The sequence below is a fragment of the Mastigoproctus giganteus genome, chromosome 8 (assembly GCF_048544385.1).
Source record: "Mastigoproctus giganteus isolate SK-2022 chromosome 8, ASM4854438v1, whole genome shotgun sequence".
Classification (NCBI taxonomy): domain Eukaryota; kingdom Metazoa; phylum Arthropoda; class Arachnida; order Uropygi; family Thelyphonidae; genus Mastigoproctus; species Mastigoproctus giganteus.
The window spans coordinates 60,195,208-60,215,207 of record NC_143582.1 but is presented as its reverse complement, the minus strand read 5'-3'; the positions used below and the strand labels follow the sequence as shown (position 1 = coordinate 60,215,207).

Genomic DNA, 20,000 nt, shown 5'->3' with positions numbered 1-20,000 from the left:
TTTCCAAATACACTGTATTGTGTATTTGGTGTGTTGCTCCACAATGGAGCAATGCAACTCTGAGACTCTTCTTTGACGAGTCAATAAAAGGTCTCCACTGTGAGGATTGTAACTAATTCCTAAATAGTTCATTAAGTCATTTATATTACTGAAAAAAAAAACATTGAATCATTCAGAAAAGTAGGGACTAGTTCTCGTTCTCTGTGTCTGTACCATGAGAAAAATGTCCCATGTGCTAGGATTTTTTGACTTAAGTCTAGGACCAAGGAGTTCTGCAGATTCCTTTGGTAAATTTAAATCTCTTACCAGATCATTGAGTTCATGCTGTGAAAACAGTTGAGGGCTGGACTCAATGTCTCCAAACATGTAGACTTCAATTTCATCTTCAGACACTTCACTTACAGCATGCTCTGCTGCTACATTCTTCATAAGTGGAAGCATGAAATCAGCAGGTTATTTCCATGTGGTACTGGTCTAATGGTAGATGGAATATTAGGATACACAATGCCCTGCTTAGTCTTTTCATTAACTAAGCAAAAGTAATTTTGCTTAGTTAATGACATATTGATTTGTAGGCTTGCACCAAATCAGGAATTGCAAATCATAAATACCGTCTTTTTACCATTTTTCCACAATCTCAATGCTTCAACGCAGGTTTGGCAGACTTTATGTGGAGCCCAGTTGTTTATCTTGGAGTTTCACTCCAAAATAAGCACAACACACATTATTCAGAAATTCTGTAATATCTTGTCTTTGCTTGAGGACTACATAACTTCCCCAAATATAATAAAATAAGTTCAGATTGTTCAAACACCTGCTTGAAGACATTCTACTCACTTTTCAGCAATCTGACATGATAACCTCAAAAACAAACTGAGCTCACATTGAAAAACACTGCTGCATGGAGTTCTCAAGATCAAGAAACAAATGACTGAAGGCAGTGTTGCCAACATTTGCAGATCTAGTTTACAAATTCCCAGCATTTACTCCTAGCTTAATACATTCAATAATACAACTTATGACATCAACTGAAGCAATCTGTGAAAAAATGGTACATGATAGAAAAAAAAAAAACCGAGTGTATACCCTGTACCCCGTACGCACGAAAGATGTTTTATGTGTAAACATCTTTGACGACACCTACTAAATTTCGAACAGCTAGAACTGAAATCATGAACGATGTAATTTATGCTCACCCCCCCGCTACTTACTCTACCAAATCAATGTTAGTGATAAATAGGATACACACGCCTGCTGCTTACTCTACTGAATCAACGTTTGGAAGAGGTTAGGCCAATAGTCTAATTACTCATTTGATTGTAGTCATTTGTTGAATAATATGATTGCAACAATACAAATATTTGTATTGTTACATTCATACTATCATGTTGGATTATGTTACTCTGTCATGCTTTGTCACAAATTACACATGCAGCACTACGAGATCTGAAAGAAATAACAGTATCCACGCATAATACGCTACTGAAACTATGACTTGGCTCAGGATCTCAAAGTACAAGCATGAGATAGATGGTAATGCTGCACATTCTTTTTCGCAATGAGGAAACAGGGATACTGTCAGATAAAATATGTCAAGATCTACAACATCCATAACTAGATCGCAAATTGTATGAATCAGCCTTGAACATTCGCAAAGCGATTGAAATATGTAAGACAATGTGTCGAGACAACGGCAGCGTTGACCGCGACGAAGCATATGGTAATGACCTGCATAGCCTTGTAATGCAACTGTGAGAAGTAAACCCCTTTTGAAACTTTTACAATCACCCAAACAGCAAGATGAATGAGGATCTAAAGCTTGCCATGCTCAACCGACTCAGTGCAATTGCAAAGAAACGCGAAAACTTGATGACCAATGAGGAATTCTGAAACTTAATGAGAATGTCCAATGACAAGCATACTCATACATTTGTACTCATACATGTAAACTAGAGTCTGTCACCTCCCAATCGCGAATTGATTCAAATATTCTTGACCGGCCCAGCTGGTTGCAGAAGAACATTTACGATTTGCCTCTTGACGGAAATATACAACCGCTTCAGTAATACAGACAGGTACTGTAATGCCTACATTACATGCACTTCAACTGGTAAAGCTGAAGTGCATGTAATGTAATGATCTTGGATGTGCTCAGAGCTGGTTTATGCCAGCTCTGAGTACGAGAGATATCTGCCTTCAAGATATCCATTTCTGTGGTTACCAAAAGGTTTCTGCCACAGGTGGCAATGATTAGCCCAAAGCCACCTAAGTGGTATGCCCCGAATCATGTTTTTCTGCAACCAGCTGGTTTATGCCAGCTCTGAGCACATCCAAGATCACCTCGCACGATCTCCTCTCCCAACTCTGTTTTTCTTTATTATGAAGCAGAAATGACATCAAATGAAGTCATATTCGCATTGCAAAATCATGACAAACTGATTTTACTACCATCTGAAATTTAGTAGGTGATCTACATGATCATCTTCCATGATCCTTTGTGTGATCACATCCAAGATTGCATCCCATGATCCTTTGCACGATCTCATCTCCTGACTCCATTTTTCTTTGTTATTAAATGGAAATGATGTCAAATAATGTCATTCAGTGTCAAATCGCAACAAATTGATTTTAGTAGGTGCCACCAAAGATGTTTACACATCAAAAAACGAATAACATTCCGTACATCAGCGTAAAAAACTGAGTTAAAAACAGCTATCAGTCTACAAACATCAAAAACCATGCAGAGTGGTGTTATCTGCCTGATTTGGTTGAAGCTTACTCCAAATCCTTATTTTATAGTCATAATATAATTTTATTATTTTAAAGATTATCAATTTTATTATTTAAAGATTATCATTTAATCTTTTAAGTTTTGAGAAAGGTAGTAAAATTTCAGAAAGATATCATTTTTTCATATTTCGCATAACTCTTTCCTATAAGATGAAATAAAAAAGAAAATAAAGTTTTCTATAAAAGCTATTGTGCTATTTTATATATTTGAAAATATATTCATACTAAACAAAAACTTCTTTTTCACAAAGGATCAGATGCAAAAAAACTGATGGTTTGCAAGTCCACCACGTAAAGCTAACAGAATAAATATTACATAGTGCTAGCTAAGGATTAATTACAGATCCCTTTGTGGTCTGAAAACAGCATTCAGTAAGAGCTCTAAAACATCACCAGTCCACGAGTTTAGTGAGTATTGGTACTTACACTCAGTGATCACTGAAATGTGAACACCTCATCCATAACAGAAAATGCTGCATAGCTCACAGTAAAAAAGCTGAACAGCTTCATACATGAGAGCAGAGGTAATTTTCGTCTGGTCGTGTAAGTCAAAGTGATAAAGTAGCAGTTATGGGATGTAGTAAAGACATCTTGGAACTTCAAAAAGGAATGAAAGTGAGAGTTTGTGCGTCGGGTTCTTCCATATCAGAAACATCACATCTCATTGGTTGCTCAAAGCCCACTGTGGTTAGGATGTACAAAGAATGGTATCAAACCACCTCCTGCTGACAGACTAAAGAATTATGCAAAATGGATGTTTATGGTGAGAGTATGGTGCAGTTCACTGTACTGGCTCAATGGCACATCACTGTGAGACAGCTGACATTGCAATACAATATGGGGAATGCAAGAACAATATCCCAAATAACAATGCACCGCACACTAAGATGTATGGGGGTTCGAAACCAGACAACTCAAGAAACTCACTTTACTGCTGATCATCGCTGACAGTGAATGCTGTGTTATCAATAGCATGCTGGTTGGACACTGGAGGACTGAAAACAAGCACGCTGGTCAGATGAGTTGAAATACCTAGTGCAACACACCGCCGGATGCCTTTATATGCAGCATAAGCAACCCAAGTCCACGGACCTATCTTGCAGGGTGCCAACTATCCAGGCAGGCAGGTTGTGGTGGTAGCTTAATATAGGGCATGTTTTACTAGCAAGAAATAAGTCACCCCCTTGTATGTACTACAGACCAATATTTCACTGGTGAGGTCTACCAGCAGCTCTTGGAAGACCATGTGCACCCCGCCATGTTCCATTTCTTCCCGGACAGAAACAGGATCTTCCAAGACAATAACGCACCATGTCATTGGGCTCGCACTGTGCATGAGTGGTTCAAGGAACACAGTGAAGATATCACCCATCTTGACTGGCCGCCAAATTCACCTGACCTCAACCCAATTGAACACCTGCAGAATGTTTTGAAATGGGAAATGAGACATATGGAGTTGTTGTTGTTATTATTTAGGAGCATTAGCAACTAAGGCTATATTGCTCCAGGGATATGCGGTGGTCATTCCCTGACTTTTCCACATCCTCTGTATTTGGTGGTCACGGGCCTGAACTCCGGTCTAATCAAGAAGCGTGTGCTATGCACTGCTGCTCTTGCCCACCTGGCTACAGAGGTGCCAATGGAGATGCAACCATCATCTATTCCAATAACTGCAGAAAGCCTTGCAGGCAGCATGGCTATAAATCCCTACAGACATCTTCAGACATCCAGTGGTGTCAATGCCTAGGTCAATAGTTCAAGTAGTAATAAAAGATCATGATAATGGGAATAAAGCTATAAGGCAATCACAGAATGAACAATTTTGATTAGCTACTATGAGGTTGTCGCAAAGAATGATTGTCATCATATATTTAAACTTCAGTATAGCTTTTGATACTGTTCCACATGAAAGATTGCTTTACAAATTGAAGTGATGAATCCTTAGTAAAAAGTTAGTACAGTAGATTGTTGAAAAAACAGCACATTGAGATCGGATGTATACATACAGCACATATAAATAAATAAATGTTCTTGTTTATACTCCAGCACGACCACCAGGTCTGTGGTGTTTACAATAAATCATTAATATAAATGTTAATCATATTTAGCAGTCACGGGTTTGAACCCTGGTCCACTCAAAGAGCATGTGCTACTGTACACAGGCATGACCACTCAGCTATATCACGTCTTGCAGTGGTGAAAATAGAAAACAGCAAGTCATGTGATTACTGTATTTGTTTACGTTTGCCATTTTGAAAATGAATCCTGTACTGATATCACGGATTATACCGCTGTTTTACATTTATTTAAAATTAAAAAACCCTCACCATGGCTCCTAAAGTTAATAAACCTCATACAGAGAAGAAAAGAAGACAGCATTAAAGCTTAGTGACAAACTTGATATAATCCAAACTATTACATTAGAGTCACCCGGAAAGTTAATTCATATACTCATGTATATTGTGTCTGTAAATTGCATGTGTTATGTGGTTGATATGCCTGTTTTGCTGGACAAAAAAACCCTAATTTCTGGGGGAGAAAACCTTGCTTTCTACATCTGAGACCCACTAACTCAGCCACGGAGTGAAAAAAGGATATAAAAATTCCTTGCATCATTGAGAGGATTCAAACCTGGGCCTTTTCCACCGGGTGTGGGGAGGACGGTGACGATACAACTGTGCTACCCACGCAGACTAAACTTGATATAATAAAGAAAATAGAACGGGGGTGTAAGCAGAAGTGTATTAATGGCAGAACATAACATTGGATCATCTATATGTTTGTTTTTTTATGTGCAGTTAATAAAATTGCATTCTTAATCTCTCTATTTCTTATTTGGCCTCTTGAATCCCAGACGGTGCCATTATTTCAAACCTCTACTGTACTAAGTGACAGAAATTAGTTGTAAATGGCCATGGCTCCTTCACGGAATAATAGCATTAGCATTCATAAATGATGCAAGAAAGCAAGCTTACATAGCATCAGCCAAAAAAAAAAAAAAAACTCCATTTTCACCTATTCATTCCCTCCAATAGTTTGTCTACTTCTTCCTTGAATTTATTTAACCTATCAACTTACAAAACAACAGATGAAAGTTTGTTCCAACAATCAGCCACCCACTGACTAAAGGCAAACTTCTGCACATCTATTCTGCAACTGGCTTTCCTCAATTTGAATTTGAGCCCCCAAGTGTGTGTTGCCTTAGCAAGAGGAAGAATCCCATTAGAATTGATCTTGCTCGATTCATTCAAAGCCCCAAACACCTCAATCAGATCAAATGCTGCAATTTGCAGAACTGAGCCTTTCTTTGTAAGAACACCACTTTATTTTGCTCACCGATCTCACTGCCCTTCTCTTTATTTGTTCCAGCAGCTCTATATCCTTCCTAAAATGAGGCCTCCAAACCTGTATGCAGTACTCAAGATGTGACAGACCACTGTCCTGGCAGCGAGTCTGCATTGGTCAGAGAACTTCATATCTGACTGCACAATTACTCCCAGATGAGCCAAATTTTCCACTACTTGAACGTAGCACATACAGTTGGTACGTTACTCCAGGGGATTACTGCTACCCATATGCATCACTTTGCATTTATTAATGTTAAATTTCAATTGCCATTTCTCAGCCCATCTGCCTAAATTTTCCAGACCCTGTTGCAGTAGCATACTGTCATTTCTCTCATTAACCACCCTGCCAACCTTTGTATCATCTGCAAACTTGGAAATTAAGCCTGATATGCCTTTATCAATATCACTGATAAATATAGAAAACAACAATTGGGACTCCACTAATAACATTAGTCCACAAAAAGCAATTTCCATTGATTACCATTCTCTGTCTTCTCCCGCTCAACCATCCATTTATCCATAGCAGGAGCCCGCTCTTAATGGCACATTACCACAATTTCTACAGCAGTCTTTTATGTGCAACAGTATCAAAACTTCCTTGAAATCCAAGTATATGATGTCAAAATTATTTTTTGCATCTGGTTCCTTGGTGACCACATCATAGAAACCAATCAAACAAGATTTTCCCTTAACAAACCCAAGAAGTCCATGCAGTGTTTGAAGTATAATTATGGTCTTGTGTAGATGATCCTGCATTACTTCTTTTACCAGTAAATCCATTATTTTCCCTGGAACAGAAGTTAAACTAACAGGTCTGTAATTACACGTCACCCTTTGATTCCCATTTGTAAATTGGGGATCCAATCGTGCATCTCCAGTCCGTGGGAATCTCCACTGAATCCAAGGATGCTCTTATAATTATGGCTAAAGGTTTACTTACTTCCTTCATTGTCTCTTAATATAACTGAACAGCTCTCATCCACCCCAGGTGCCTTTCTTATGTTTAACTTCAACAATTTCTCTTCCACTTTCCTCTCAGTTATTACAAAATTATTTAGCTCCCTGTTAAAGCTTGATAAACTTCTGGCATACTCTTCCCTAAAGAATTCCTCATGTGTGAATGTAGGTGCAAAATACTTAATCAGTTTGTCAGCTACCTGAGCAGGATCATCAACATCAAGTGGACCAATTTGATTCATTAACTTTCTTCTAGGGTGTACATAAGTAAACTCTTTACTGTTTTTCTTTGCATCCTTTGCTGAAAGATTTCTCATAATCTGCCTTTGCTTGCCTGGCCTCCATTGTGACTTGATTACAGACTAGCTTATATCTAACATAGGCTTCCATGTCACCTGATAATTTATATGCATCCCACGCAATTCTTCTTCTCTGCCACAAGTTTCATCAGACAACCATTTAGGCCTATACCTTGAAGAGTATTTCTTAGTTGGTATGTTTGTTATTTGGTTTTTAGGAGCATTAGCAACTAAGGCCATATTGCTCCGGGGATATGCGGTGGTCATTCCCTGACCTTTCCGCATCCTCCATATTTGGTGGTCTTGGGCTTGAACCCCGGTCTAATCAAGAAGCGTGTGCTATGCACTGCTGCTCCTGCCCACCTGGCTACAGAGGCGCCCTTCTTAGTTGGTATGAAAAGTCTAGTAGAATGTGCTGTTGCTAACTTCATTAGCTGGTCCCATTGTATAGAATTTAAAAACTGTCTGAGACCACTATAGTCACCTTCACAAAAGCAAAAATCCCTCCCATTACCCTTAATGATAGTTACATCTTTAAGTAAATCCCAAATCAGTGTACTGTGATTACTGCCACTTAGTGGTTCTTTTATCTGCAGATTCTTAATGAATGAATAATCACTGGTGATAATCAGATCAAGATATTACTCCCTCTTGTTGCCTCACTAACAGGTTGCTGTAGATAAGTCATCCAATAAATCCACAAGTCTTGCTAGTGTGTCAGTGACCAACCACAAGTTCCAGTCAATATCTGGACAGTTAAAATTCCCCATTATAAAACATCCTGATTTATTGGCCCACTCTATTTCTCTGTACAGTTCTTTGTTGGTACTCATCACACACTTCGACCTCTCATTTTTGCTTTTCCAGTGCTTATGTCAAACCAAACTAACTCAACATTGCACTGGCCACCCATTTCAACTGGATGCACTGCCTTAGATTTTATGTGCTTCTTAACTAAGAGAATAACTACTCCTCCCCCTCCCCCTCATATCCTGTATGTCCTTTCTAAATAGACTGTACTTCCCATATTCAAATTCTGCATCCCTTAATATCTGAATGACACCATGTCTCTGAAATCCAAACAATGGTTGCATTTGATGTCTTGACCAGCACTTCAAATTCATCAAATTTATTTACTATACTACTAGCATTGGTTTACATGCAAGTATTCATGCACCTCTTCTTACTCTTAGTTACACTAACACAGCCCAATTATTTACTTGTTTCTTGATGACTCCCAGTAGTTCTTGAAATCCCCAGCACCTTGCCTTCCAGACTGCTGCTCATTCTAATAGAAGCAGTGAAAGAATCACTTTCACCTCTGTCTGCAGCTATTGCTAATCTATTAGTCTGTGTATCCCTCCAAGCTAGTAGTTTTCCAACCCACTTAACACTGCTTCAATAGCATCAGCATATATTCTTGCTCTTTCTATTTAAGTGTATCCCATCCCTGTAGAAGCAGTCTCTCCTGTTATGAAGCACAGACTATGATGAGAAAAATTCTACCCCATGAGCCTTGCACAATATTTCCTGGGCCGAATTGACATGGCTCTCATTATATACTCCCTCCTATCATGTCTGACCATAATTGCAGACACTTCCATATTTTAACCCTAACTCTCAACTTGTTTTCAACATTGTCCTGTACTTGTTAAGTACGTCTGTAGATCTCCTACTCTTAATGTAGGAGATCTTAATGTGTACAATACCTAAAAATCAAATAACAAACAAACAATAACAAACAGCACCTTCCACTGTGGCGTCCACATCTCGACTGAGGCAATAGCCATTCTTATGCCGTTTTTACGCGTGCGCAACTACTGGTGACATGCCTGCACTAGTGACCTTGACATTATGATGAAACAAATCTTGGAGCGATTTCCTATCGACTGCACTTTCATTTGAGAAAAATATAATTAGTGGTTCTCGCATTATAAGCCGTTATTTTTGGATACCTCTAGCCCGGACACCCTGTATATCCATATATTTTGCCTTAGTAGACTCCCTTCCTTCTCTCACTCAGTCTATCCAATCTTTTCTCCTCTCTTTGTACCTTTTCCTCCTTTATTTATTTATTTTTTTGTTGTATTTTAAATATGTATTCATGGACCTCACCCAAATGACACAGCTAATTCTCATTTAGCATAGTGACTGGCTGCTCGCTCTCCCTCTCTCTCTCTCTCTCTCACACACACAATCACACCAAAGTAATCATGAAATTTAACCAAACATTAATATATATGTGTCACTGTTTCTATGATTTTTAAAGCTCTACTACTAATACTGCAACTTCAGCTTCCTATAATACTATAAATTCTCACTTTAATGGACTTCAATTTAATGGGCAGTGTCCACTGAACCAGGTTTTTTGTCCATACATGACCTGGTAAGATGCAACCAACTCAGTCTGATAGTATCTGCCATACAGGACCTGGTGATGTGAGTAACTCAGTCTGATGGTACTGCCATCAAATAAAATATTTTCACAATAAAGAACAGTGACAGAGAGCCAGAATTTTGCTCAGCAACATGTTCCATTCGCCTGCTGACTATGTCAAATATCAGCAATCTGCAGATCAGTAGGGAGTTACCCCAAGAACTCTTTATACTGAATAAGCTTTAATCAGTTTTCACAGCTACTACAGAACACAACCAAAATTTCAAGCTCTTCTCCACACAATATATGCAGTAAAAAATTATTTATTTTAGTATAATACTTTTTCATAGCAAATAAATATGCATATCACCAACTTGGGTGATTCTACATATTTCTTTTGAGTTTAACAGACAAATTCAGCAGACAATCCTTTTTCTCCATAGAGCTAGTTAAATCACAGTTTTACTGTATATTAGGATCCTATCAAATTTAAATGTTTTAAAAAAAATTAATCCACACAAACAAAATGAAAATCATATCCGAAAGAAATATCAATCATATCAAATTTCAGAAAGAAATGGCATCTAAAAAATTTGAGGGTAAATAGAGTAAACATAGCTTAAATAATTATTACAACAGATACCTCATTTCTATGTCCAACGAGAGTCTTAAAGCAATGTTGAGTATCAAGATCCCAAAATTTGAGAAAAGTATCCATAGAACTAGAAAAAAAAAAAAAAAAAATTACAAAAAAAAAGTGAAACAATAAAGTATTTGTGCTTTTTTACTATATCTAAAAGAATATTTGTAGGACTACAATATTCTCTTAAATTTAATGCTATATACTCACCATTAACCCAGTGATGATGGCACCCAAAATGTAGGAAAAATGATGGAGGATCACCTGATCGGTGAATAACTTTCTATTAAATTTACAGAAAATATTTTTGGGTTTTTTTTTTTTTTTTTTTTTTTGCATTCTGCATGGAGAATTCCAATTTCATCATTTCTTAATGGATTTGCAATACAGTAAACCCTCAATTTAACAGACTAATAGGGGAGAAATGGGAGGTTGTTAATGCCAAAAGTCCGTTGAATGTAACGGGGGAGGCATTTTTTTTATTGTTCTTAATGTAAAAAAAGCTTTAATACAATATACAGTACTGTACAATATAAAATTATTAAATTATAATAAAGAATATGTAATATTTACTCACCTTTTTGACAGTGTAGTTGAAGAGTATTTTGCCATGACCACAGTGGTGGTAGTAGTACAGTAGTCATTATTCAGTATCTGAAAGTAGAGGTGAAGGGAAATCCTCAGCTTCAGATTCTTCTGAAACGTTCACAAATGGAGGCACTGGTGTCATCTGTTTGCTTGTAGATGGTTGAGATGTACAAGCAGTTAGAGGTGAAATAGAAGTGGGAGTCGGTGAAGTTCGCTTAAAGAAAATGTCCAGCTTCAGTTGTTTGCCACTGATGTTGTTTCTTAATAATGATCGCCCTGAACTGCCAAAAATATTCGTAGTAAGGGACAATTTTAGAGTCAGAAGATATCCCCATGTAGTGGATGGTGACGTCCATTGAGATTTCTCATTTCAGACAGTGTAGGCCATGCTGGTGTAATTTGCTCTTCCTCAATGTCTTCTTCTTCTTCCCCTGCTTTGCCATAATGAACCTCATCCACAATTTCTTCTTCAGTGAAGACTTGGTAGCCAGGATCACCTTCGTCATTTTCAAGCCATTTCAGAACATCACCTTCAGTTGTTTCCTGTTTGCCAGCATTTACAGCGGTGCGTTGAAAGTCATTGCCTCAAATCCTTCAAAATCCAAATCTGGTTCAATATTGTACAACAACTTCTTCCAACCATTTGCCAAAGTCATAGCCTTCATCTCCTTCCAAGCAGCTGCAAAGTTAGAGTGGAGACTTAATGTTGTAGGTTCATAAATTCTGAAGTGTCCTGACTCCTCTTGTGTCTTCTTCTGCACCTTCTTCATCCTCCAACACAGCCATTACTTTCATTGGCATTGTAAACCTGTAATAAAATAAGGCCCTCAGATTTAATAAGTTCATTTATAAATTTTCTAAATGGCTCAACTTGTGAAGTATCTGCAGATTCACCACAGGTTTTCTTGCTCAACGCCATGCCTTTTTCTAAAATGCCACAGCCACCCATCACTTGCCTTAACATTAAGTCCCGTGTGTTTTCCAAGAGTTTCACATACAGATTTCAACTCAAAACTTTGTACATTAACACCACTAGATCTCTGTTGAACATACCACTTATACATAGCTTCTTCTAAGTTTTTATCTTGTACAACTTTCATGTGTTTTCTACTCCCCTCTGTAGAACCACATTTAGAGCTATCAACACTGTATTTTAAAGAAAAATGTTGCAATTTGGAATTTGATTTACGGATATCACAAACAGTTTGTTTTTTTACGCTGTAAATTTCACAAACATATGCTACTGAAATGCCTTATTCTAATTTCTCAATTAGCTCTAATTTCTGTGCCACATTTAAGTTCACACACTTGCTTTTAACTCCTCTATCAATTAATGCCATTTTAAATTGTAAGGATTGCAAAATTATTTAACAAATAAAGTCACAATTCAGAAATCACAGAAACATTCTGTATACAACCTGACCGCATGATAGCTTGAGGCAGACTGAGACCGAAACAAAGCGAATTGGAAGACCTGCAATTTAGTGTCCCAAGTCACTTTCGGCTCGCAAGCCACCGCTTGCTCTTATCTGTTATCTGGGAAAACAGCTATTTGAACATGTTTTCAGAAAGAATAAAAAACAATTTCCTGAATTTGTTATAAAAATAAAAGTAGGTAATTACCAAAAAAATAGTGGAAATAGGTAATTATTATTAATTTTTAATTAATAATAACACTGAAGTTTTATATAACCTAAAAAAATAATATGGTCGAGATTAATATGTACATTACTATATTATTATTTGTCCAGTCCATTAAATCCGAAATCCGTTATATCGGGTTTGTTAAATCAAGGGTCTACTGTACTTATTTTATGCAACTTTTTTAGTAAAAAATAAAATTAATTATTTAAAAATGCTGTGTTTTTTTCCATGGTTTAGCGAACATTTGGAGCGAACATCAGGCTTCCTGTTAGAGTCTTCACTAAGTGAAAACAATGCAGTTAATACAGGATCATTATTTTCCAGTCACCTGACCATGATCCCCCCCCCCCCACTGCTGGGTTAAAAAGTTATCTATGTAATATTGCACATAAGAAATCAAGCTTAATAACAGGTCACCATATAACAGATTGATAAAAAAATTAATCTGTAGAAACCTCATTATTATGGAAGGGACTGTGAAGACAAGCAAAACAAGAGATTCTGACCGAACAAGATTTTTGAATGTACCTCAACTTCACTTTAACAACCAATTAACAATAATCATCCCCCCACTTACCTTTCTGTGTTGTAGTAGACCTAGTGATATGGCATTTTTGGTATTACAGTTGTGCCCCCGTATCCACTGATTCAGTATCCACTGATTGACTTACCCACAATTAACCACGGAAAAAAAACGAAAACACTTAACACGTACTACTCGCGTGTCCAATACGATGCTTCCCTTTATTTTTTACAATGTCGATTTTAAATCGAATAGCTTCCGTTTATTTTTTACGATGTCGATCTTAAATAGAATAGCTTCCCTTTATTTTTTACAATGTCGCGTATGGTTTGGTCACCAACATTATAATGGTTCTTTAAAGATTTAACGGATGCACCATTTTCAAACTTTTGAATAATTTCAAGTTTTTGTTTAATTTGAAAGCACAAACTCTTGCATTTGCCTATAATTTTCGCGATTTCTAAAAAAAAAATTACTATAAAAAAAAAAAGTTTCGACATCCCTGATATAAATAACGAAACAAAATTTTTCTTTTTGCAGTGCGACGGAACACAACAATCGACACGATGCACTAAATCAAACTAAACATGTGGTCTCATTTTTTTTTGTTTTGCAGTAGGTGTGAAGATAATAGGTACACTAATCTCCCAATGACAACTTATAACGCCAGTTCTTGTTGCTTATTTACAACTTGCAAAATATCTGTTTATACCTATTCTAGCTATTGCTTGAATTTTATGATTTCTGGTTGATTCTTTTTTTTAATTTGGAGTCTTGAAGTGTCCTGGTTAATCCAATCCTGGTAAATTGAGTCTGCTGTACTTTATTATTACCGTATTTAATGTTGGTAATGTCTTACTGTGTGTTTAATTTATCAATTAAACTTTATTATACATATGCATGTACAAGAAAATCACATTATATATGGGGTCAGCAGGTGTTCGCTTATATCCGTGGTTTCAGCCATCCATGGTAGGTCTTGAAACATATCCCCCACAAATACGGGGGTCTTACTGTATTTGATATGGTATTTTTGCTACTCTGGAGATTAAAAAAACCTACAATAAAGATGAGCGGAATCTGAAATTCCTTTGTAACCCAGCAAGATATAATAACAAGCTAGTTTTTTTATTTAGAGATGTATTCATCTCTAAATAAAAAAGACTATTCCAGTGGAAAAGTAGACTGCTTTTTTATTTAAAGTGCATGCCCATGGTTTTAACTGATTGAAGTCTCAGGTGAGCAAGTATGTACCATGAAGACCTGAGCAACGGTGCCTGTGGTTGACCATTTACCTACTGGCAAAACTCTAATAAGAGTTGGAACTATGGAATGATTAATGGCATCACTTTAAATAAAAACACTATACCTTTCTAATGGAGCAGTACTTTTACTTATAGAGTAGTGCAATACCAAGGCAACTTATGGCAAAGGGCCACCACAATATGAGATTGATGCACTTTTAAGTAGCAAACCTAGATCGCTCACTGCTACATACATAAATAGACATACCCTACTTGCATAAAAATGAATACAGAAATTAAAACTGATGTGCCAGATGTATCCATCTTTCTTGTATTGATATGCGCTCTCTTAGTCTCTGATGCAACTCTACAATGTTTATCAGTGGTGCAAATGCAGTACAGGCTGGCCTCGATTAACGTGATTAATTTGTCCTGCAAGCACGCAAAACGGAAACGCATTAATCAAATATAATAACCAATAGGAAAAATTATAATTGATCCGTGACCTTCAGGAATGCCCAAAAAGAATTTTAAAAATACCTTTTAAATAACTTTTAACTGTATACCATGTAAATGACAATGAAAATAATTATAGAATTAAATGTTTTTGCATAAATACACAATGAAGGAACTATTAGTTACAGAAATATTTGAACAGAATTGTTTGATTAAATAAATATCACAGAGAACCTCAAACAAAAGGTTTGAGGTTCTGTGTGATACAAAAGATTTCATCTAGTTCTTTTACCATTATCTCCTTTGCGGTAACATTTTCAACTGGCACATTTAAAAATTCAAATTTTTTTTTTGTGTTTAAAAATTTGAATTTTTAAATACAAGTCTGCACATAACTTTATTAGCAGGAGACACGTATCCCCCAGCAACCATCGGAACACATCTGTCCGATGGTTGATGGAACACACTGAGGTGGGCAAATGCTTGTTTATTGCCCATCTGACGTGCAATTCAAATCTTTTTCAACAATGACATAAAAAAAAATCGCGTTAACTAGAAATTTGCATTGTGTAAAGTGGTATAATTTTTTCAAATAGCTGTAACTGAAAAATGCATCAATGGAACTCATGTTATGCGAGACCTGGCTGTACTCACTTGGCTTCAATCCATCCAGATATATATGTGGGTTGTTTGCATAGGCAAAAATCCTTAAATACATCCCTCACAGATAAAATCCAGAGGTGAAAAAATAAACACACTCTTCTTGGGGAAACCTACATTACACACCACATTAATAAATTCTGTATTACTCCTCAAATACCACTACTATCACAATGAAACTGTCACTGGTCATCTGTCTAAAATCTTATTCCATATTTCATCTCATTCTGTAGCAATGGTTATCTCAGTACACATATTTGACCAATGGTTTATGAGATAAATGGATAACTTGATGTAAGTAATCACACACTGGTTCACAACTTGAGGTAAAAATGTCTCTGAGAGAAATCTGGTAAAAATTTCTCTGAGAGAAATCTCATTGTAGCAATAGCCTTTTAAAATTTTACAATTAACTGTAAACTAAGTTTTTTGTACTGTACAATTAAAGCATAATACATATTTTTGTTATGACATCTAAGGTCATAAATTAATGCTCATGATGAATGATACTTTTTGAGAAATTAGTATCATTACGAAATTAGTAAAAGAATTAAAACAGTTCCTAACAAAAGACCAAATTAAAACCTATAGAAAAAACAAAATATCTCTATAGAACCGATGTAATTATTCTAGTAGAGAGGAGGAAAATAAGAGGCAAACCAGTGAAGTATTGAATAGAACAATAAAAGGTCTCCTATCCTAATTTCATGATAGGGATAAAAAGACAGTACAGGCATACCTCGATTAACGAATAGGATGCGTTCCACGAAATTACTTCGTTAAGCGAAACTTCGTTTTCAGAGGTAAAAATATTATGGCCAGAATAGGGATACGTTCCTACGTAAAGAAAATGAAAAGCTTTTTTTCGAACAAAGAAAAGTTTTATTAAATAAACAGTCAACTTACATACAAAGTGAAATCACATTTTAAAATATGAGGTTAAAGTTGATTGTTTATGCTTTTTTCCTCTTTCATTTAACAATTGCCTATACGGAGTTATTGCATTTAACACTGATCGCTTAACTATAACACTTCTTCCTAAGTCAGGATCATTTTCACTAAAAAAATTTAAAACGTTTTCAATATCATTTAAGCACCTTTGGTTGTTAACACTTTTTCGGCAGGTACTTCTTTAACTTCGCCTTCACTATCTTTGTCTTCGTTGCTAACAAAGCTTTCTAAATCTTCCACTGAAAAACCATCATCTTCTGCATTCAATAAATTTCTAACATCCTCTTCATCGACATTTTCGAAACCTATTTGATTGAGCCATCTGGATAACTTCATTTCTAATTCTTGGATGTTATTTTCTTCTTCTAGTACAACTTCTGGCCATATTTTGCGCCAAACTCCATTTAAGCATTTCTTAGTGACTTCTTTCCAAGAACTATCAATGCTTTCTATTGCGTTTTTAATGGTGTAGTTTTTCCAAAAAGTTTTAACTATCATTTCCTCTTTATCCTCTAGTTCAGTTAAATTGCTTAAAGTTCGACGCAGATAATAAGCTTTAAATGATGCTATTACTCCCTGATCCAATGGTTGAATCAGGGAAGTTGTTTGCTGGAAGAAACACAACTTTGACAGGAATGCATGTGTCCAACGTGTTAAGATCAGTAGGATGTCCCGGAGCATTGTCTAACAACAAAAGAGCTTTTTCTTCAAATTTGTTTTTTTGACAATACCGTTTTACTCCAGGACAAAAGTGGTTAACAAACCAATCAGTAAATAACTCCTTGGTAACCCACGCTTTTCTATTTGCTTTCCATATTACAGGTAAATTCATTTTTATGTTACCTTTTAACGCCCTCGGATTTTCTGAATGGTAAACTAATAACAATTTTAATTTATAATCGCCAGAGGCATTTGATCCAAAGAGTAACGTTAAACGGTCTTTGGCTGCTTTGAACCCAGCAGCTGATTTTTCTTCAATAGAAATGAAGCTTTTTGTTGGTAGCCGTTTCCAGAACAAACCGCTTTCGTCAACATTGAACACCAAATTTGGTGGAAAATTTTCACATTTAATTATTTCCTTTAGTTTTTCTGGAAACTTATTTGCAGCTTCAACATCTGCACTTGCAGCTTCTCCTGTTAATTTTACACTATGAATCCTGGCCCGTTTTTTAAATTTCTCGAACCAACCACGAGAAGCCCCAAAGGTTTCCGTAATTTCTTCAGTTTGTTTAGATTTCAGGTGATTAAACAAAAATGGAATATTTTTTTATGTTAAATGGGGCTTGAAATTGCGGACTTCGTTATATCGAGGCTTCGTTATCAGAGGTAACGTTAACCGAGGTATGCCTGTATATTTTTAACATATGACAATCATTATTAAATACAGAAATAATTAGGTTAACATTCAAGGATGCCAAACATTCGGTGAACATAATCCTATGGTGTCTATGATCAGATAAAATTTTTAAAAAGAAATGTGCTAACTTCTTATTTATGTATTATCTTCTTATTTAATATATTAATACCTGGAAACAAGTATATTCTTATTTTTCATGAAACAGCAGGCAGTAACACCACCTTTATGGCCTTTTAATCTGAACATTCCTGCTTCATTAATGGTATCCCATACAATAATTTCAGTATCCTGAAAAGAAAAAAAAAAGTAAAGAATATATAATGCTTGAGAAAAATGATGGTCTATTCAGAGACACATTGTAAAATCAATAAATAATCCTATTATGTATGTCATGTCTGTAAATGTTTAATGTAGGGCAGCTCCCAAATACAAATCCACCTCCACTTCTTACACTGTTATGTATATAAATTTATAATGCCGAACTCTTAGGAGCCAAACTCTTAAAAACCACAAGAAATGACTTTATACAACAGTCAGTCAACATTTCACACAGCTTTTTTGCACATTTACTAAAATATAAGTAATGCAAACTGTCTTTATATTTTGTTTGTTGAACATTAGGCAATATACACTAACAAACTCACTTAATATCACTTTCTCTCTTGAAAGGTAATGAGCAATGAGCCGTGGGGGGGGGGGCATAGAACATTTATCTGGTTTTTAGGAGCATTAGCAACTAAGGCCATATTGCTCCGGGGATATGCAGTTGTCATTCCCCGACCGTTCTGCATCCTCCGTATTTGGTGGTGACGGACTCGAACCCAGGTCTAATCAAGAAGCGTGTGCACTGCTGCTCCTGCCCACCTGGCTACAGTGGCGCCGCATAGAACATTTATGAAAATTGAAACACCATGTGGCAAATCTGCATGTGAAATAAACCATCTCTACAAGTTTCCCTTACATGTTGTTGTTGTTATTTGGTTTTTAGGAGAATTAGCAACTAAGGCCATATTGTTCCGGGGATATGCAATGGTCATTCCCTGACCTTTCCACATCCTCCGTATTTGGTGGTCACGGGTTCGAACCCTGGTCTAATCAAGAAGCGTGTGCTACGCACTGCTGCTCCTGCCCACCTGGCTACGGAGGCACCTTCCCTTACATACTCCTCTTGATAAAACTATGGTATCCTGCTGGAGGCACTGTTTTATCAAGAGATCATCAATAGTTGAGTTTTTCTTAGTACTATTATACTATTTCTAATCTAAGACAAACAGCAATCTGGAAGGCCTTGACATGCCACAACTGATGGAATTATTTTAAAAAATCCAAAACTGTTGCATAAAGATTGAAGACTATCTTGTGATGAAATCACATATGATGCCTGGCATCACAGCCACTGTGCAGTTTATACGACTATGATAGAACATTTGGGGGGGGGGGGGGAAACTGTCCAATCTGAAGATGAAAAGGGCAACTTTTAGCAAACTGCATCTTTATTACCAGATGGAAAGGAAAAGTCTGATTATAATGTTTTGAACCTGAATTAAAATGGCAATCTGCTGAACTGCTCCAACCTTCATCACCGACACCGAAGAAAATGTGATGAGACCTAAACAAAATAAAACAAATGGCCATTGCTACTTACACATCCCTAAGGTATGTGTAAGTTGTATTCATCAGATTCCAAAAGTTAAATGGTCAAAGAGAGGAATATTATGTTTCATAGCAGCCAGACCCACCAAAGTGAGATCCACTGATTTTGCATTGGCAATGCATATACTGCCATAAGACCTGTATGGTGATTGAGTTGCTGCACGAATACAACTGGGAGATTTTACCTCAGTTGCAGATCTCTGCAGCATTAAGATCTATAGTATACATCTCAATGCTGCCGATTTTTATTTTTTTCCAAAGTTGAAAGGACCCTTGAGGGGATGAGATTTTCCAAACTAGATGAACTCAATGCAGCTGTGGACACACAAGTACAGTCTGTGAAAGGAGCATTTTATGGCATTAGGAATATTACCGTTCATTTCTCAGATTTAATAAACTATGAACACCTGTAGAGAACAGAATCATTTACGAACACTAATCAAGAACTTAATGACTGGTCCTTTTATTTCATGCTGAAGAGTGATGACTCATTTTGTTTTTTATAGCATACTGG

The 20,000-nt window shown here is 36.5% G+C and overlaps 1 protein-coding gene across 1 annotated transcript in view; it reads right to left on the bottom strand.

Moving 5' to 3' along the window:
* The window catches only part of LOC150081562 (WD repeat-containing protein 3), a 279,852-nt gene that overhangs the window by 224,817 nt on the left and 35,035 nt on the right, over positions 1-20,000 (bottom strand). Inside the window, 2 exon segments of the mRNA XM_090380245.1 lie at positions 10,414-10,492; positions 18,003-18,121. Coding sequence (XP_090236371.1) covers positions 10,414-10,492; positions 18,003-18,121 — 198 coding nt within the window.